The sequence below is a fragment of the Aythya ferina genome (genome assembly GCF_964211825.1).
Source record: "Aythya ferina genome assembly, chromosome: 2".
Taxonomy (NCBI): domain Eukaryota; kingdom Metazoa; phylum Chordata; class Aves; order Anseriformes; family Anatidae; genus Aythya; species Aythya ferina.
Genome location: NC_140297.1, coordinates 133060484 through 133081766, shown reverse-complemented (window position 1 = coordinate 133081766; position 21283 = coordinate 133060484). Strand labels below are relative to the sequence as shown.

General features: G+C 40.1%; 1 protein-coding gene and 1 long non-coding RNA gene across 4 annotated transcripts; both read right to left on the bottom strand.

Moving 5' to 3' along the window:
- Nucleotides 1–1776: 1776 nt before the first annotated feature.
- Nucleotides 1777–20603, bottom strand: LOC311431310 (carbonic anhydrase 13-like). Of its 3 annotated transcripts, XR_014689340.1 has the most exons (10): nt 20424–20602; nt 14617–14814; nt 14217–14265; nt 13486–13511; nt 10866–10984; nt 7836–7931; nt 6597–6659; nt 5505–5660; nt 4010–4160; nt 1777–3814 (listed from the first exon to the last, which is right to left on the bottom strand). XR_014689340.1 is itself a non-coding variant. In XM_084508680.1 (9 exons), the coding sequence occupies exons 1-9, from the start codon at nt 20452–20454 to the stop codon at nt 3701–3703; spliced, it is 852 nt and encodes a 283-aa protein (XP_084364806.1). In that variant the 5' UTR covers nt 20455–20603; the 3' UTR covers nt 1777–3700. The 3 variants fall into 3 exon arrangements, 2 of the variants coding, with proteins under 2 accessions (XP_084364806.1, XP_084364805.1); XM_084508680.1 differs by lacking the exon at nt 4010–4160 and having other exon boundaries at nt 20424–20603; XM_084508679.1 differs by lacking the exons at nt 4010–4160; nt 13486–13511; nt 14217–14265.
- On the bottom strand, nt 18251–18888 carry LOC311431311. The gene is made up of 2 exons (XR_014689341.1): nt 18760–18888; nt 18251–18394 (listed from the first exon to the last, which is right to left on the bottom strand). It is a non-coding gene; the product is annotated as an uncharacterized lncRNA (long non-coding RNA).
- Nucleotides 20604–21283: the final 680 nt, after the last annotated feature.

Genomic DNA, 21283 nt, shown 5'->3' with positions numbered 1-21283 from the left:
GTGGAAAGACTTAATATGAAAAACAAGCAGATGATCTTAATGCAGAGAGTTGTATGAAATAAAATTCTACCAGATTTTTGTGGGATGATTGCCACAATGCTTTTTTATACTATTTAATACATCATAAAAGAAACAAGCTGCTCTAGAGCAGCATTCTTTTGGCACTTATACAAATGCTGCAACTTGCCATAGGTCCCTCAATTATTTGCAGCTTTTAACATCTGAAGGCAAGGTTCATCTCTAGTGGTCTGCTTCATACTTAGCTAAAAGTTTACAAGAATCTGGATCCTGGCTTTCCTTTCTATTAAGTCTATTAAAAATGTATTATATATCTATTTCTATTACATTACTTTATTCATATCCCATGTTCTACTTCAGTAAAATTATTTTAAAATCAAATACCTGGAAGACTTTTTATTATATATATATATATATATATATATATTTTTTTTTTTTCCCCACAATTGATTCTTCGAATTCTTTTAGGTCCTAGTTCATATCTGGAAGGCCAGCAAAGACCTGTTTGTTAACACAATGGAGAGGGACAAAACAAGTAGGTGTATGGCAGCAAACTACTTCATCTTCAGGCCCCTGTTCTTCAGAAGGAAAGACAGCATACTTCCCAGGTTTTTACTTCAATATAAAGAAAAATATCGGCTGTTGTTAAACTCTGCCTGTGTAATGTGAAAGACATTATGAGCATGACTTGCAAAGACTATAAACAGCGGAGTGCACTGCTTCCCTCCTGTGCCAAAAACAGCAGAGTTGACCCCAAGGATCCACTACAATTTATTTAATTCTGAGAATAAGTTTATGGGTGGCCAGTCATCCAGCTGTATACAACTCTTGACAGACACTCTTTTCAGCAAATGCCCTATATGCTTTTTTGGTCATTGAGCATTGCGTTGTTCTTCATATAAAGGATCCAAGTGTGTCAGAGGGTAACCAGTTGATCAAAGAGACCTGCAGTTGGGGGAGGAAGTGGGGGGTCAGGGGCCATGACATATTTTAGCATTGTCTGCTCTAAAATCATGTTACAATAGCATAGAACCCACACTTGAGACTTGGCTCCCTGGGAGCACACAGCTAGTGGTCTGGTAGACTCAGTACTACAGGTTGACTGTTGAGTTAGTGACTGGGGATGCAACCCAGTATGCTCAGTGTGCTCAGTGCTAGGACTAGGTCTGACCTGTCAGTCACAGCAGAAGGATAATCCGGGAAGCTGTTCCCAATGGATTTCAGTCAATTGAGAATTTCTTGTCTTTTCAAATGTCACCAGCTTTCAGCCCAGACGTAAAACTGTGCTATGTCAGCCTAATGCAAAAATAGCATCCCCACATTAGAATTACCATGAATAATGTCTTCTAAAACTTATTTGCATAACTCTATATAAATAGTTAGAAGTATAATTGACTGAATGTCTTAACAATGCCAAAGATACTTTACTTGGAACATAAAAAGATACCTAACGCTAGACTGCCCAAAGATAGATTTCAAAGGAGGGATGACATTTTCTAGGTATTTTCCAAAACTAGATCTACAGTTAAAAAACTGCAGGCTGCTCAGTAAAACTTTAATGTCCTTGTTAGAAAATACAAGACACATTCATTTTTTATTTTATTTTTTTAATTTTGATAAAATCCTCATAAATATCAAACCACTGGTCAACTCCACTGTTTTTTAAATACATAAAAAACATGTAAAAGTTTGGCTTCTGATATGAAGCAGTAGCCTTGTTACTTTATCTTCTCAGGCAAATAAATTTTATAATCTTCATGCAATTTATAAACATTTTATTCATTTTCTGCAGCTACTTACATGATTGGCAAAATATATCAGATCCAACACTAAATCTAAAAAATGGTGTGAAAACACACAGCACACTCACACTGTCTCCATTCACACCTTGCAGACATCCTTATTCAGAAAGTAGCAGCCTGGGGTCCTTTCAGCTGCATTCTTCTCCCCATGCCAGGAAACAAAAAGTGCTGGCAGGTTTTTCCCTTTTGGTTAATACTTGTATCTGTTGCTGCCAAATGCCTTTTACTTTTCCCCTAGTCAATCTGTGTTCATTCCTTCAGAAAACATTCAGAAGGCACTGAGAGACCTTGCATCAATAGTACCTGTATTCTGGGTAGGAGAGGACAAAAAAAAAAAAAAAAATCAACCTATCTTCAACTAAGCTAAAATATCTATGACTATCTATTTTATTCAGTTAAAAGAAGGTATATAAAGTAAATTCTGTCAGTAATTTCCCTCATATTTGTCCATCTAAAATAAAAAGACCTGGCAAGAGGCACAGCATATAAAACTTATGTAAAAACAAAAACAAAACAAAACAAAAAATTAATGGAGAGCAGTCATGGAAGATGAGGTCGAAGGTACTACACAGAGTGGTGACAGTCCCTGTCCATGAAACCACCTTCCACCTCTCTCTGGTACTACTGGTTTTCATTATTTAATTCTCACAATCTTAAGGTAATCTACCTATACTAAGCTACATCCTACAGCAAGTTCATTAAAAATAATAAAAATAAGTTTGGCTTGAAACGAATAATTACATTCAAATAACAAAAGCTCCTGAGAGAAACACAGGCTCAAGTCAATCCATAATGACAGACATTTCAAGTTGCTACTACAGACTCATCTTTTACTAGATATTGTCTTGATTCTAATTTCTTTGGCTGGCTCTAGATGCTATCTTTGGTCTCGGAATAGAAATGCAACCACCCAAGTTCTGCTATGTCAGCAGAACGTCAGCAGGTACCTAGGAGATGCTATGTACCCAAGTAATGCTGTGCTCCAGGCACAACTCACGGTGTCTTGTGTGAATCAGTCTAAAGTGAGAGCTGTCCCAGTCTCCTGAATACTCGCTGAAATAGTAGGAGTTTGATGCTACGTGGATATATTGCTACAGTCCCTTATAGTTCATCATAGATGCAACAGACTGGATTTAGGCATGAACTGACAGATCCCTCTGTGACCTTCCACCTTGCATTTTTCAAGGTTAAGGACATTTTCACCACTATATGTGGCAGAATTCACTAATACCTAATCCATCTGACATGATCCCACAATACACCAAATCCTCACTTTTTTTTTTTTTTTTAAATGTTTGATCAGTACATCATAACTGCTCTGAAGCAGTCAGAACAAAAGAATCATACAGATATGTTTTACCTAAATGCTGTTAGTCACTGCTGCTCTTTGTAGGAAGTTTGGTATGATATCACAGAAGTCAGCAATGAAATTATGTCAGCCTTGAAATGTTTTTCCTATGAGAACTACAGTACAAAGTCTTATAGAGAAGCTAAATGTTATGTTAGATACCACAAGAATAATCCCAGAACATGCTTTAATACAAGGGATCCTCTTAGTGATATGCCATCCTAATTTGGTGGCAAATTCTACACAACTCCTTCACCACATCTAACCCTTATGATAACCCTCTGTGCATGTAACACCGTACCTCTATGCTCCCATATCCATGCACACAAACACATTCGGACCTGCTGACATCATTGATGAAACTACAGAAACTCAGGACATGCTTGTCTGTGAGAAATGACTGCATAGTAACCAATAATTAAACAACACCTATTTGTTATAACAACTCACAAAAAAAAAATCACAAAGTATATAACTATCAAAATTAATTCAGCCTTTGGTTTCAGAGGTGGCCCATTCTTGCTTTTCTCCTTCAATTTCTTCTGACTTCTCGTCCCTTTAGAGGCTGGGGAGGCCGATAGTTTCGCAGCAAGCAGCAAGCAACCTCATCTTCAGCAGTGCTCAGGAGGCTGCGGAATTTGGCCAGCTGCAATTAAGAGAGAAGGTTCAATAGGAAGCCCTCATGCTCACACTGATGAAAAAACATGCAGTAAAAACTAAAGATACTTCTCACATTTTTTACACTGGGAAAAATTGAACTGTATTTTTCTATGGCATGTGTGGAATGGCAATTCCACCTTTTCTGTCCTCATAAATGTACAACGACTCACAAGAAAATCACCTGAGATACATGTCAGAATGAAGAGTAACATGTAAGGATTATTTGTTTCCTATAGTGAAGACAGAACAGGCAGTTATTTCCATCTAGGCATAAGCTTTTCTTCTTAATCTGATCTCAGGAGAAACCCAGGTCAGAATTCCATGTCTAAACCCTGGGAAATGGGAATCTGAATTAGGATCTGAAGTTAGTATTTTGTCTAATTTCTAATATTTCCAATACTCCTTTTTCTATACACCAGCTTACTTTATTTCTTCATTACCAACGGCAGGATAGCACAAAAATAATTTTATTTTAATAGTGCACTGAGTTTTATGGCACATTGCATCTTAACTGCATTAAGGGCAAAAAGGGTTAATCTTATCTTCCTCCACCCCCCTCTACAGCTAATATTCATAATTCTATGTCACTTCGGCTCATTGTAAGTTCCTAAAAACTTAAAATTTATTATTCACTTCTTTCAATCTGAAAAGTGCACCAAAAAGTGACAAGTAAACTATGAAGTCCCAAAGAAATACACATTTGAGAAATAAAAATAAATGGCCAAACAGTATGAGTCATGGTATGAATCACAATGGCAAACATTAGTAAAAAAAATATTTTTAACTCTATGCAGGCTTATATTTATATGAATATAGCACATTTACACTTTAATGCATAAGATATAGCTACTATTTGTGAAATAGTAAAGAATAACTGTATTTTGCATCCTTTCCAATACTGTGTCCTCTGAAGCAGTTACACATGGGTGTATGTATATAATGCTCAATATTTTAGAGTATATTAATTTTAGATTAGCCCAAGTAAGAACCTTTTGACCTGAACAATGGATTGTATTTGGGAAATTCATATCTTGATGCAAATTTTCAAACCTACAGATGAGAAAAATGGAAGCACTGACTGAATACATAATTTAAAATCAGTTAAAAACAGAATTTGAGGTCTGATTGCATGACTAACAAGAGTCCCTTTCAGTGAACTATTTCAAGATCTTGTGCAAACATCACCAGTTTTGCTGACTATATGGCCTAACGTATTGAATTTTACTGAAGTATTTGTAATATTGACCATGAACTTGACAAATGCTGTGGTGCAAAAATCCTGAGATTTACAGTGAGACCAGCATATGGATCATATCACAGGTGATGTACTTATCAGCTTCCAATATCAAAAGTTGCTGTACTCTGATACACTTCAGCATCTCTCCACTGGGAGAAACAAAGCGAAGATTATCAGTCCACTGGGTGTCACTGTTGCAACATTTATATATATATATATATATATATATATATATATATATATATATAGGTTCGTTTTTAAAAATGGATAATCAATAGCTGATACACAAAGAAAGGCAACAAGAAGTCACAATAAATTTGATAGACACATTTTGTCCTTTGAAAATTTGACAAGATACATGTATGCAATGTTAAGGTCTGCACAAAATATGTTCTTATAGAAAAGCAAATATCTATAGCAGTTAGAAAACAAATTGCACCTGTTCGGAACAAACACTTATGGGCTCTCTCAGAACAATCCAGATGACACTTTCAAGAAGAGGTGGAACAGTGAGAGAGCCAAAGTAAGTCCAGTAGTCCAGGGATTTGGGAAGCAGACAACTAGGATCGAAGTTTGTGAATAGTGCTCTTTTACCCTGGAAATTAAAAGAAGATCGTTGTGGTTCTAGACTAAATATATTTAGCAAATTACTTCTTTTGCAAGATCATTGGTGCCTTACAATCATTAACAATTAAAAACAAACAAACAAACAAACAAACAAAAACAAACACTAGTAATATCTAAAAGCAAGAGCCCAAGATAAATCATGCCAAAGGGGCAGAGCTTCACCATTATGGGGTGGGCTGACTGCATCCTGGATGATCACAGCATGTGAGGGAATGCCCTTTAGATGAGGTTCTACTTCTGTGACAGCTTTGCTGCCTGGGTCTTTGATGCTAGCAGGACACCATCAAAGGAGTCACGTTAGCACAGAATCGCCATAGCTGCAAATGATTGCAGGATGAAGTTTTGAGGAAGAGGTGAGAAAATGTTAGACATCCAATGTGTTCTTTTTGGCACTAGCATAATAACCCCACAGGTTACTGTGTTATCCCCCACTCACTCTTCCCAGGCTTACTACTACTTCCCCCAATTTGGGCTACTAGGCCAGAGATGCCAGTATGAAATGTGATGCTGCGAGCCTGGTTGATTTCTTTATCACAAACAATAGCTTATTTCTCACCCTGTACCTCAGCAAAATACAGGAGGAAACTTTTCCTTCCTCCTTTTTCACAGCTTCCCATGACGCATATTCCTTTCCTGTTAATATTCTCACAGCAATGGGTTGGTCAAAGACTACATTCTGTGCCTTTCCTTCTGATCTCTGACTGTATAAAAATATTTTTTGTTTACTGGTTTTCAATTTACTTAGCAAGAAGTTTCCTAAACTGTCCCAAGTCAGAGTTAGATATGAATAGCTATGAAAGCAAGGTGTAGGGAACTTGAAGTTGAAGGGATTAGCAGCCAGGTTACCAAAAACAAAACTAAAGCAACCATCTAAAGCAGGAGTGCTTTAGAAGCACTTGTTCACCTTGATTCTGATGGTGTCCAGGCGGTCAGTAATTTTCTTCAGCTGAGGGTTGCATTCACCAATCTATTAAACAAGGGAGATAAAAAAGGAATGCTTGAGCTATGGAGAAAAATTGCAAAAATAAATGATCAGAAAGCAAACATACTGAAACAGTTTCATATGGCTTTGTTTAAGTGACTGTGAGATCTGATGGATTTTGCAAGAATGAGGCTTTGACTAGCTGACTCTTAGAGACTGGATGCAGAGAAGATCCACACTCCCTTGCTGACAGTATTTACCTCTGGCCAATCATAGTAACTATTTAAGCTACAAAAGACCTACGAACATTACAATGCAGGGACATTAAAGATTTTTTATAATGTTCTATATGGAGAAACTTTAAGGTTTCAGGCTTTTATCAGAAGTTGGAATTACTTAAAACAGCAAGAAATTTAGAAACATTGTTATGCATGCTGAGCAGAAATTGTGTGCTAAGAAATCTAGTGAAACCTTCCAGTTTACATTATAATGATTCAAGGAAAGACAGAGTTACTACAGCAGTTCTTTGCAACTGCTGCTGCATGTAATTGATCACTGCCTTCACCACAGCACCTGCACTAGCTGCCCCACAGGACTACCTGTCCCCAGGAAACTGAAGTCACCAGGCAGAAACCATGGATTTTATGAAAACCCTATCCTTTGTTGTGGATGGTGTGCCTTTTCCATCTGTTTCTTCATACAGAGGCCAATAAAGCTGTTGGAAGGTTTGAATTTCATCTCAGAATATGTGCAGGAGGCAAAGATGTATATAACAATCAGAAGGAAATTCTACATTTTATTTTAATTTTGTTCATTTAATTATTATTCAGAAGAAACTATCAGTGCAGAAAAAAGTGTTTAAAGAGGCATCCAAACCAAAGTAGATCACCCTTTTAAAGAAACATGTTAGGCAAGCACAAGTTACTGTGATCTAGATAGAGGCAGCTAAATTATGTCCTACATCTTACATTGTACAGGAGGGAAGACGAGGCCAACTGAAGAGTCTCACTGTCCTGAAAATCTATTAATCTATTTTTAATATTAAAGGAAGTACAGCTTTCTATATTGCAAGTAAATAATACTTCATGTATTATGAAGGAAACACTACAATTAAATGCCCATATAGAACAAACATTTCTTTTGCAATAATTACACCATCACTGTTATGCCTTTGGGTTCATATTGCAGATTTATTTGGGGGCTGAAGTATATTTTTCTTACCTTCAGAAATACAGCCATGACTGCCAATCCATCTGACTGACGAGCTGCCTCAACAAAACTGGAATATTTTTCTGCATTCCAGTGAACCACGTGAAGCTGAAAAGAGGCACAGACAGCATCAACTCTAGCTGAACTGAAAGAGTCATAAATTAATACTAGAACTTTTTATGGTGTTAACACTCTACTTTTCTTATTTGTATTCAGAGCCATTCAGTTTTCTAATTGCAAGTATTTATTGAAATTGGTAATCATATATTTCACGAAAATGGCAACAAGCATTGCCAGTGGTGGGAATTATTCAAAATTTAGCAACAATCAGCACAGCACTGTGTCTGACAAACTGCTGTTGGATCCACAGGTTGTGAATAGAGAGGCTAAGGCAAGACATCCCATGGTTATGTAACTAAAGCTAAGATTTTAAACCTATTTCTAGTACAGATGATTTTAAGAAGTGATTGAAAAACATGAACATGGCATTAGTATTTTGCTCCTTTTTTTTCTTAATTAAGTTTTCAGAAAATCAGCCACATAAATAGCTAGCAAATGGGCAACGGAAGATGCATTAAACTTGCACTGACATCTTTTCCTGTGTTAAGATGACAATCAAAATTTCATCTTTGGCAAATATTTTTTTTCTATGATTACTAGTAACTAGCAACTTAAAAGTGGCTTGATATGCTCAGGCGAGCATTTGCATTTCCAACATGTATTTTTCCAGAACTGTCCTACGGCAGTTTCTTAGGTGAAGACACCTTACTGCAAGATGGGGTGTAGATGACTTGCTACCTGTCTTCTAGCCAGGTGGAGAAAGGCAAAGATCATGAGGTCTGCCCCCATACCACTTTGGTCTCTTCTGCTAAGCCAGGTTTCCTAAATCCTGCCCATGCTCCATGCTGAGAGCTCAGGAAGCACTAGGACATCCCAGCCTTGAGCAATAGTCCAACTGCTGAACTGAAGAGAGCACAAACACTCACACAGAGTTTAAGATTAAGTACTTCACAAATGTTAATTCCTCTCACATATCCTCAGTGGATTAGTAAATTTTAATTACCTGCAGTTTTAAAATAAGGAAATAGAGGCTCAGAAGCAGGACATTTTTTCCAAAACTGATGACCATCTTTTCAGACTTTGAACTTTACTCCTTAGGAGTGCTAAAAAGCAACTCCACTGATGACCTAAACTGGGATGAACCCCTGAAAAAAAGGCTTGCATTTGAAATACAACACTTTAAAACCCCCAAGTAAGAGCAGTTTAGGAAAGCTGGCATTTAAATAAAGTATTTGTATGGGATACAACATAACTACATGGTTGAAATACAGGCCTAGGAAAGTGAAGATTTTGACTCCACATCTCAGTCTTTGCCTAGCCTCTGTGAGTTTCCGTTTACCATATCCGTAGCACAGAGCTGTTCCTTGGTGTTACAGCATGTAACGGGGTGTTTGCTGAGCGCTTGGCTCTCAATGGCCAAGACACTACTTTCAAGTAAGGAATCCCACTGAAATCAATAATACACATATGCACACAATGAAACACATGCTGGCTCACAGCTTCAGAATCCATGAAGGAAAGTTGCTACAATTATAATTAATTAAACCAGGAGGAGAACAGAATCCATTAAATCATTCCTGGGTGCACTGCTATCCTGGAGCTCAGCACCTGCACCACTCATCATTATAGGTTCAAAGAAACTATGTTGAACAACTTTTGAATGATAACATTTTTACATACACAGAAAGGAAACAGATACTCTCAGTCAGAATTGACTTTATTGTGTATTTTAAAAAAGCAAAAAAAAACAACAAAGAACAAAAAGCAAAATGCCCACAACTAAATGAGGACCCCTCCCACTCCCTCATCACTTTGCCAAAAACCCCAAACCAACCCCCCCCCAAATTCAAAAGAAACAAGAGCTGTGAAACACTTTTGGGTACAGCCCCATTCTCAATGGCTTGTGACTTCTCTTTTAAGGAATATATACCATCTTACCACCGCTCTGTCACTGCAGCTTGAGAGGAGACCTTGATCAGACCATACGTTGCCACAAAGAATGGAGTCATGGATGCCTTCTGCTTCCCGTTGGGTTCAAGGGGCTGAACCTTGAAGTCTTCTTTACCTGTATGCTACTTTCTTCAATATGGTTGATGTTTTTTCTTGAAATCTTACACTTCTTCCACATGAAGGTGAACAATGAAACCATCTTCACTTCTCTCTCTGAGGTATTTTCTTTTGTGTGAACAGTGGTCAGAAGCCTTGGTCTGAATTCTGGGTTTCTTATCCCAAAGCCAAAATAACTTCAAGAGAGCTTCTTGTGGAGGGTTACCCAACCACCAGGTAACGGAAAGCTTTTTAGACTGGCTAGAAATTCACAGATATTTTCTCCTTCCATTTGGTTTCTTAGATGGTATACATATATATATTTTCTCAGCTAGAAATTTGGTTTTGGCACTTAATGGTTTTAAAGCACCTCTATTAATTCTTTATATTCCATCTCACCTGGTTCCTGTGGAAAACATAAGCCTTTAAACACTGCAAATGTCACTTTTCCCCATTAGTGTTAGAAAAATGATTATTTTTTTTTCTGACCACTGTCTCATAGCATTTCCAGCAAAATCTGATCACACTGTGCATACATTTCAACTTTTTTTTTCTTCTTTAGTACTACAAGCCTTTTATTTTTCCATTAGCACTTATGCTTATATTCTTTTTTACTTCTTTTTAACCCCAGAAAATTCTTCACTGTCTGAACTACATGCTGTTAAAAGATCTCAGTCCCATCAAAATACTTCTTGTTACTTCTGTTTGCAAAGAGGAATCAGAAACTGCCAGACTGAATACTTGTGGACATTTGGACTACTCCAAGGCACCGAAGGAGACAGAAAGGACCAAACGCAAAACACTTCAGGAAGACTGCTTGTCTTTTGATAAAATGGGGGGAGAAGGAAAAGCGGGGAGAGGAGGGGCAAAATTATTCTCACAATGGAAAGCTAGTCACAAGCTTAGAGGAACAGATGACTCCATTGAGAGCCTTACCTCTGCTGCATACTTCATCCCGTCCACCGCGTGCTCAGAGCCAGCTTCATCGTTGGACCCCCAGTGGAAGTGAATCTGGCGCAGCCTGTAGGTCCCACTGAGCGGCCCCCCGGTCAGCACTACAAACCCAAACACAAGAAAGAGGTTTCACTGCAGGAACAGGAGCTGCTGCCCACATCCTCTAAATTCACACCAGGCTTCGGTCTTCAGATATTGCCCTGTTTCTTCTCAAAAGCTGTCTTGGATGGACCCTCCTTTCTTTGAAGTATTATACAGGAATCCTTGATTGTCTAGGATATGACTTTCAAAATTGCACTAATGTGTAGATTAGTGGGTTACTGCCCACTAAATAGTTACCACCAGGTTATCACCAGGTGTGTCTTGCTATGGACTGGATATTTCTCAGAAGATGGGAAAATATTTCAAGGAGGAATGATTTTAAACAAAAAAAAAAATAATGGTAGATTTAGATTAGATATTGGGAAGAAATTCTTTGATCTGAGGGTGGTGAGCACTGGAACAGGTTGACCGGAAAGGCTGTGGATGTCCAATCCCTGGAGGTGTTCAGGGCCAGGCTGGATAGGGCTTTGGGCAACCTGGTCTGGTGGGAGGTGTCCCTGCCCATGGCAGAGAGGTTGGAACCAGATGATCTTAATCAGTAACTGATAAATGAAGCTTAAATAGAGATTTTATGAACAAAGGGGAGGATCAGAAAAATAAAATGTGAACATAATTTTTTCTCCTCCTTGAAATTTTGAGGAAAGTAGTTGGATTATAATATTTTTCAAGGCTCTTTCCTTCTTTTGCATCCAGATCCAGTCACAGAAGACTGAAGTCTGAAAAACAGGAGTGTATACTGAACACAAATATATATCCATTGTACAAGTGCAACATTATGGACACTTTAGCCATTTATTTCAACTAAGTACCCATATGGGTGGGCTTTTGATTCTATAAGTGCTTATCTCTTTCTAATCGGTTGGACAGACTCAAACCATCCCTGTCAAGTCTGCACAGAGACTTGAACATGAATCAGATTCAGAAAGATTCCTTACTTATTGCAAAACAGATCACCCCACTTTCCCTGCTCCATTCAAACCTCCTTGGAGGGACTGGAGATTAGTATGAGATGTTTTACTGGTTCATTATAGAGATTTTAAGGAGAAAAGATGGGAGGTTCAACCAGATGGCTTTTAAATTAAGAGCTCTGGGAAGGAAAAGAGTCATTTTTAGCTCTTCTAGATTTAGTCCAAACCTTAAATTTTGATAGGAGCAAAATGCCACCAAGTAATGTTAAAAAGAATTCCTTAACTTGCCTATCTGCTGACACAAGTAGCCTGGGTAATGGAAAGGAACTGGAGGCAAAAATATTTGACCTTCTTAACTTTAGCTCAAAAACGTACTTTTAGAGAGCTTATAAACCTAGTGAATGAAGGGGATGGGGAAGTGGTACTCCTAAAACAAATTATTTATTTCAAGGACTGAGAACTTGCAGGCAAACGATCCTAAAAAATGCGTAAAGATCGGTGTTCAAACTGGCTGAGGAAAAATAATTATGCAGAAATACATCAGCAGCACACAGTGAAAATTTTCTGCTGAAAAATATGAAAATGGCCTGATGATGTTTTTGTGTCACATCATATAGTGATGGTAAAAATCTTCCATTCAAACAGAAATTTAGGAAGAAGTTAATCAGAAACTATTTGAAGCAAACATTAGTATCTCAAAGTTGAAAAGAGCTAGAAGAAGAGGTATTTGAAATGTTAATAAACCAATTTAAGGGAATGGAGCTAAAGTGGTACCAAAGAGGATAAACAAAATTACACAAACAATTACAGGCCTGACAGCCCAGCTTCAGTGCTGCTTGAAGTAAAGAAATAGTTCACACTGAATTCAGTTACTAATGTATTAAAAGATTTCAATGTATTTTGTACTTTGTACAATGTACTTTGGTTTTGGTTTTTATTTTTTTTATTCTCATAAAACTACCATATGGCAGGAGTGCTTACTTCACAAGGGTGCCCCAGAGGCCAAATTTTGGCCCTAGAAAATTCAGGTTTTTTTGATCAATGACCTGAAAGAAAACAAAAACATTACTGATAAAGTTTGTCAGTGACAAATATTAGGGAAAATAATGAATAATTCAGTTTACAGCTACAGAAGGACTTTGTTTGTTTGATTGCTTTTGATAAGCAATGAGTGAAAATGGACAAAATGTAAAGCCATGCATGTACAGCTGAAGAATGTCCTTCATACATAGAAGACATTGAGTTTCCTGGAAATGACTGGGGATTATATTTGTTAATTATCTAATCAACAGCTGCCAGAGCTTTATTGTAACTTGGGCTTTATCCTTGGATATATGGCCTGAGGAAAGTAGTAGGAAGAGGATCACATTACTACTGCTTTGGTACCAATGTAAGCCTACAAAAACACGATCAGGACCTATCACTTCATGGATGGAGTTAGAAAGAGGAAGAGGTTCTTGCTGTACTCATGTTCCTTTTGTTTGTTTGTTTGTTTGTTTAAGAAAATGAATTTAAAGGATTTAAACTCACACTAAAAATAAAGTGTGATTTTGATTTAATTGTGAGGGTAATTAACAATTAGAAAAACTTACCAAAGGTGGTGGTAGATTCGTCATCGCTGGAAATTTTGAAATCAAGATTGTATGTTTTTGTAAGAGATGTGCTTTAGTTCACCCACACCTACTAGACTTGAAGCAGAGATTAATTCTGGGAAGTCGCTTGGCCTCTGAGACACACGAGGTCAGACTAGATCACTGACGGTCAGCTGGTGGTTTTCAGGCAACACCGTGTTGCAAATATCAACAGGAAATTTAAGAGTTAAACTAAGACTGTCCAGGAAAGCAAAGTATGATGTTGTCTCCATCTATGTCTATAGCCACTACAAACCAATAGTTCCTCAGTACTAATGGACAGGATGATCATGAATTAGTTCCCCTCTGGCTCTGCTTCTTGTGAATGCATGACATCGGCTTGGATCCTCAGCTAAGCCTCATGTAGCCACAAAAGGATTTTATTGCTTCAAGAAACTGCATTCGTGCAGTTTCAGTGGATGGGTGCTAGCTCGCCTACCATCCAAGAGTCGTTTTTAAAGATGAAGGCACTGACATTACAAAGACTACACTAAACCAGAAAATTTCTAAATAAGAATTATTGTTTGCAAAAAGGGAAGATATACACTCCTATAAAAGACTGGAACAATGACACTTTTCAAAGAAGAAAAGAGATCACTTGGGATGTATTTCATTTGTTCTGTATTGGCTCTTTCCTGACATAAGAAGTCCAGGCATGGGTTATAAAGGAAAAAAAAAAAATATAACCAAACCTGCAACTAAAGTCAGGTAAGAGACTTGAGCGATTCGGTTGGAATGAACCTGTAATGAGACACAAAGGATTCATCTGCAGTGAGAGAGCAGCATTTGAAAAATGGTACAAAACACTGTTCAAACAGGGGTGCTGGCGCTATCTAGCTGTTTGGGGTGGATCAAACCATCCGTGTGAAGAGGGCATCCTAGCGCTTCCTGAGAAACGCAACCTCGTACTCATCTGGAATTATGTCCCCACATTGCAACATGCTGAAAGTCTGGGGAAAAGGGAATCTCGCATCCGGAAGAGCGGAGCTTACTGGTTATGAGGAGGTCACAGCCGGCAGAGAGACAGGCCCAGGCTGTACTACATTCAGGAAACGGTGGAAGGAAACATAGAGCAATAGGAAAGGAACAAACCTGATTTGTTTACGGTGTCATCAAACTCAACACTGGTGGAGTGCCCGTTGTTGAGGATTATTTTAGCAGAGGCCGGGTCGTAATTGGGATTTAGAGGACGGAGAGAGGGGTCATACTTGGTTTCCTCAGTTTTGATGTCGATGGGTGACTGACGGTCTCCATTAGCAACAGGAAAAACCTCCTTCCAGTGGGCAGGCCCTGCAAGGCATGGGAAGAGAAGCTTCATGAGAAAACAGACTGCTTGAATTTTTCTTGTTTACCTTCTTGGGAATTCAAAATGTGTGCATCAGAAAACCCTAGTTCAAGATATTCAGCTACTTTTGTTGTGCTACCTTGCCACAGCAGCTTGTGGGACCCCTTCACCTACCTTGCCTAATGTATCTAAATGTATTTGGCCTTGAAACAAGGCCATGTGCAATAGGCCAGTTTTTGATTACACACAACTAAAACTCAGCTATGCACAAGACATATCCAGCAAGAGTTCTTTCAAATCAAGTATCCTGTATGCAACAGGCACTGTGCGCCACTAAATTTTCGATGTGACATTCTTGCCTGATACCACCTCTCATTACGTCTTTAGGGATTTCCTCTTACCCACCCAATGTCCACCCAACCCCAAAGGGTTTTTACATCATAGTCACTGGCAGCAAAAGATTTGAGAACATATCCTCCTGCCAACTATGCTGAATGAGACGGGGAGACGTCAAAAAAAGACAAAAAGGTGATGTGCAGGCAATCCTGGGGCCTGAAGGCAGTGCTTGTAACCAAACCATCACTGACCACTGATCATCTCCTCCCAGCACATCAGCCCTACGAACCAGCTGTCACACCAGCAGAGAGGGGGCCATCCTCTCGCTAAAATGTCTCCATACGTACATGTGTGCATTGTCTTGTAAATCAGCAATAGGGTTGTGAGAAAAAATGGCAAATATCATTCTGAAGTAGTAAGAAAAGCTTCACAGATAAGAAGTATGAAGTGAACTTCACACAGACAACTCAAATAGAAAACGTGCCATAGCTGAAGCATACTTGAATAATAAATATGGAAAGAAAAAAAAAGGGAACAATGTGTTGCTTGGGGAATATGTCCTACCAGGTAAAGGCGGCAAACAAGCTGTAGTCCAGGCAAGAGAAGGGAAGGGAACATGAAAAAGGGGGGAAAAAGATGGAAAAAGGGGAAAGGGGGGACAAAAGAGGGTTAAAGGAAGGAGAAGGGGGGTAAAAGAGGGAAAAAGTGTGGATGGAGGGGGATTGAAGAAGGAGAGGAAGGAGATGGAAGGGAGAAAAAGGGTAGGGGGAAGGGAGGAGAAAATTTGCAGAGCAAATGACCTCTCAGTATTATAAGGAGCATAGGAATTGTTTTTTTCCCTTGGGTTTATCAAAGGTAAGAAGCATAATAACTAAGAGTGACTAGATATTAGAAAAACTTAAATACGAGCTTGTAAAATCTGCGCCCCCAGAAATCTTCATTGCTCCCTATACGGAAGGTAACTGATCTCAGTTTAAAAACCAGCCTGTTGCTTTGGATCTTGCTGGATGTCTCATCACTTCAATAAACACAATGACAAAAAAAAAGGAGTAGAATGTAGTATGCTGTGATTAATAGCCTGACATCAAAAGGAGTCAGATAGCTTTCTTTCCTTGACTTCAATAGGAGTGAACATAGCTCAGAAATTTGCAGGTGCTAAAATAGCCCTGGTGCCCTGCAGTAAATCAGGGAGGGCCGAGGGGGAGCAGCCTGCAGAGCCACCTGGGCACGGCCAGGCTGGCCCTGAACAGCACCAAAAAATGCAAGAGGGAAGGAGTAGCTCACAAAGACCAGATATGTTTCCAGGTAAAACAAGGGCTTTGGGTCTTGAATTTGTTAGAGTAATTTTGCTAATGACTTCATTAACTAAACCCATTAGGCAAACCACTTCTAAGGCAGAAGATACAAATCTTCCTGGTTTGAAATATAAAGTTGCTTAAACTTAATTCACACTTCACAAATGATGGTCAAAGCCATACAATATTTTAATTAAATACAGTTTAGCATGTGATATAATCTTAATTCTGTTCAGATCCTAGTACTTTCTAGTCAGAGATACAATGTACAATTTTATTCATTGAAGAAGCATTCGCTCTCCATCATTCATACCTAACTGCTAAGATTCAAGGTGCTTAGAAAAATCCTATTGCTACTTAACTTTAATGCTTAGGATATTCCTAACCTGAGAAAAGGCCAAATATATTTATGTGGTTGACTACTTTGTCCTATTGCTCCATCTCAGCAATAACTATACCTAGCATACAGCAAATAATATGAGTAGCGTGTGATTCTGAATCATTCCACAATAAAGTAAAAAGACTTTTTACTTGCTTTGGTGCTTGTCCTTAGCTCAGATAGCCAAAACCCTGTTTTTACTTTGGTGATTAAGAATCTGTCACAAACACAAGACTGCCAGAAAACTGTCCTTGCAAAATATACAGGAAAATAAAAGAAATTTAAGCTCATTTTGTACCACCTAATTATATCAAGTGGTATTCCTTACTAGATTACCTACCAGCAACCCTCCTGCAATTATCCCACTCTTCCTATGCTATGAAAATTGCGTCTCTGTTCATTACTACTGACCCCATCCCAAAGCAAGCACTGTGTATGTCTGTCAGAAAACAAATCACTACTGTTGGAAGACAACAGACATGATGTTCAGTTTTTAATTTACTAAAGGAACTTATGGAGTTTCCTCTTGATGATAGAAAAATGCTCTTTTGCTAGAGGAGGCTAGACAGTAACTCTCAACAATCAAAACCACTGTAGCCAAGATTTAAGACAAAAACCTGGACCATCTGCTCTGAAGATTGCATACTTTTATTGTGCACACTTTATTTTACTGACACCACTACCTAATGTGATGTACAGCTCTGTCACTTTATACGTGACTTATGGCAGTCACCAGCATTGCACACATCAATTTATGAATCAGATCTCATAATGAAGGCAGTTATGAATTTGTCAGGAAATGCGGCTTACTGTAGCACCTAACTGCAGTGCTTTTATCCAGCTGAAGTTAAAGGCGATGAGTTTCCTCAAAAGGCTGGACTAACTTGAAACAAGCCTAGTGGAGGCATTGCAGTATATGGTTTGGTTTCAGTGAGCCTCTATACTTGCATAAATAAAACTTCATACTTCATAAGTGAATTATTATTATTATTATTATTATTATTATTATTATTATTATTATTGACAGTTTGGTATTATATGAAGAAAGTTTATTGGTTTGACATGGTCTGATCTTTTCAGGAGCACATCCTCATTTCTAAAGAGGATCCATTGTCCAGTTTGTCATATATGAAATGCTTACACTTATACAGTTAGGCTTGCAAGTAATTTGGTTACATATTAGTTTCTAAAAATATTAGCTCTAGAGAGAACAATCGAAAATTCACAGTGGGTAAAATTAAGTGGAGTTTTCCAATGCAGACATCAAAACTATGTAATTAGTCTTGGTGAGAAAAGAAAAGGAATTCATCTTTTTTTATTTACAAAATAGCTCAGTGTTAGAGTCGTAACAGACCAAGAGACATGTTTGCAGTTAAACACAACACATATACATACTTTCCATATAATTTATTAAACTTAAATTTATTAAACTCCATTTATTAAATTTATTAAGAAGTAAACATAAGGCAATTGATTCTCAATTTGTCTTCTAACTGAAGCAGTTCCTGGTTATCTAAGAGGTCTGCTTCTGCAGAGGGTTGAGAGCGTTCCCTCCTGTACTGCAACCTCAAGCAACTGTGAAAAGCACACATGATGATGCTGCACCAAAACCAGCTTTCAAGATCTCAGTATTATGCAAGCACCATCAAAAATGTGAGGTAAGAATAAAGGCAAGAAAACAAAGGCAAAGTTTTGCATAGAAATAAAATAATGCCTCTTAGCATTTCAGAGATACATGCTTCAAAGCAGTGAGGAACATTTCATTCGGTGCATACCAGTCAGCCCTTGTTCTACACAGATATACCATAAAGGCAGACTGGTATTTGTAATATTTGACAACTTACTTTATGCACAAAATGATTTACGTTGCACTTATTGCTAAGGGGCAAATGAGTTTTTCCCCAGTTTAAAAAAAACAGTGCTTTTATCATTGCAAGTACCAAATGCTGAAGTCGGAATGGATGCAGGTGTCTTTCCAACCCTTCAGAAAGTCAACCCGAATATATGGCTGCATGCAATTCAATTAATTTCAGTCACTGCTACTTCCTCAGTTGCAAAAACTGAGCTTAATTCCAAGGAAACTGTTTGGGGCCATGCAGAGGAACAACATTTTTCAAGATTAAGAGCAATTTCATGCATCCACTATTCAGAAAAAAAAAAAAAAAAAAAAAAAAAAAAAAAAAAAAAAAGAAACAAGCAAAACCAATAAACTAAACACATAAAATGAGAAAGAGTTAAGAAATAACACAGATTCTAGGGAAGAGCAGTCAAGTGTTGGGTCAAGCCTCTCGCCATTATTCTCTTGTGAGAGGTGAAGGGAAGTGGATAGACTGATGGGAAGCTCCCCACCTGGCAGCTGCTGGGGTCTTCGAGGGAGGAGGAGAGAGAGAAAGCTAAACTCCACCCCACATAAGTTATCACAGTAAACAGAGTTTGGTACAGGAGAAAGGGGGCCTCAAGGTCCAGGGCCACACCGATAGAAACTCTGGTGCCCTCCCCTTCCTAGAAGCTGAGGATAGCAAAGGAGGAGGGCTAGGATAAGGGAAGGAAAGCAGGTTTCTTATCTGGACCCTGCAGGTGAAGTCCACAGAGCCCATGGAAAACACATGGAGAAACAAACTTGAAAAAAACAAGAACCATTTACGTCTTAAGGGGAGGGGCAGAGCACGCTGCACAACGGTAGATAAGACGCTAATCGTTGCAACATCGCTGCCATCCACCACCACCCAGTTTTTCAGGAAAAATACATCCATCCAAAAACAGATTGAACAAGAAGACCAGGAAGGAAAAGCAGCACTTGTGTGAACAGTGCTCCAGACTCCATGTGATGATACCAACAAAGTGTACTCCTATGTGCACGAGTATGTGTAAATACAGACATGCTTCTTCACCTTTTACTAGACACAGAGTTTTATTTCTCTGTGTAATAAAACAGACAACACAAGTTATTCCATGTGTGTGATCCAAACTGACTCCAGCTTGCAGAAGCACTTTTACTTATTTCTGCCTGCATGAACAGGGAGCCAGTCTGCACACAGGAGCAGCGTTTGCATGACTTACATGCAAAACAGAGGAAAAGCTTTTATGCCTGCTGATGAGCCCATTTGGGGACTTCAAAGGCCGAGAAGATGAAGGAAACCAAGAAATAACCAAGATCCAAAGGGATCTATCTCCTCCTTGCTGCGCAGTTACGCACTCAGACGACCGACCCCGATGCTTCCCACCGCGGGACGGGAGAGGGACATCACCGGTGGGGTGACCCGGACCGGTGTGTGTCCGAAAAACACCCGATAACAAAAACACGAGCCCGCGGCTGCCCCAGCGGACGAGGCACCGGCAGCCCCGGGGGGACGGGGCCAGCACCGGGCTTCCAGCCCCGCGCCGCCCTCTCGCTCGCAGGGGATGCTGCCCGCATCGCTCCCACCCCAAATCCCGCCCGCCCCGTCGGAGCGGAGCCCCGGCGGCACCTCCAGCTGCCGGCAGCTCTCGCACGGAGCTGCCCGAGACGGCTCCGGGAGCGGAGCCGACCCCCGCGACGGCCGGGGTCGCCCCGACGGGAGCCCCCCTGTCCCCGACGGGGGGCTCCGCGCAGCCGCCCCCCTACCGTTGTGCTCGTCGTAGCCCCAATGCAGCATGGCTCTGGCCTCGGGGTGGCTCGGCGCGGCTCGGCACGGCACGACACGGGTCGGGACGAGACGGGACGGGACAGGACAGCAACAGCGCCCTCGCCGGCACCGCCGCCCGCTTTGAAGGCGCCGGGCGGCGACGCCCCGATGCCCCGCCGCCGATAAGCGGCCCGCAGCGCTCCGCGCCCGCTTAGCCCGGCCCCAGCCCCTCCCGCCCCTCGCCCGGGGCCCCTAAGCCCACGTCCCTAAGCACCACGTCCAGCCTTTCCTTCAACACCCCCAGGGACGGTGACTCCACCACCTCCATGGGCAACCCGTCCCTGTGCCTGGCTGCTCTTTCTGAGCAGAAATGTCTCCTCATTTCCAACCTGAACCTCCCCTGGCACAATTTGAGGCCATTCCGTCCTGTCCTATCACTGGTTATCTGCAATCATGATGTAGATAGATCATGGTTGTAGGAAAGGCTTCTGGAGCTCTATAAATGTTTCACACGCTCAACTGACACCCTAACAGTTCGAACAAACTGAACACCAGTCTGTCAGAACCCATCTTCCCATCCTCTCTCCAGAAGACATGATGAGGCTCTCTCCTTTCTTACTTTATGCTTTGGGCCTAGCTGCAAACCATGAAGCCCCCTTGCATACAGAGGCAGGCAGGCACCAGGAGGAAGAACACCAGCAGGACTCATGAAAATGCCTTGCCGCTGGGTGCCATGCAGCCTGCAGGGGTGCCATGGGAGCTCCATCTCAAGCCTCCCCAGAAAGGCCAGCCCTGCCCGGCCTGGGCACTGCCTCCTCTGCCACCTGGCTGCCCCATGGGATGGTCCCATGAGAGGGCC

Bases quoted from the DNA above. Each gene is read 5' to 3' on its own strand.
- LOC311431310 (XM_084508680.1), bottom strand. From the start codon at position 20,454: ATGCTGCATTGGGGCTACGACGAGCACAACG. The intron at 14,815-20,423 runs GTAGGGGGGCGG...CATGCCTTGCAG, and splicing joins GGGCTACGACGAGCACAACG to GGCCTGCCCACTGGAAGGAG. The intron at 5,661-6,596 runs GTGAACAAGTGC...TTTAATTTCCAG, and splicing joins TGGACACCATCAGAATCAAG to GGTAAAAGAGCACTATTCAC.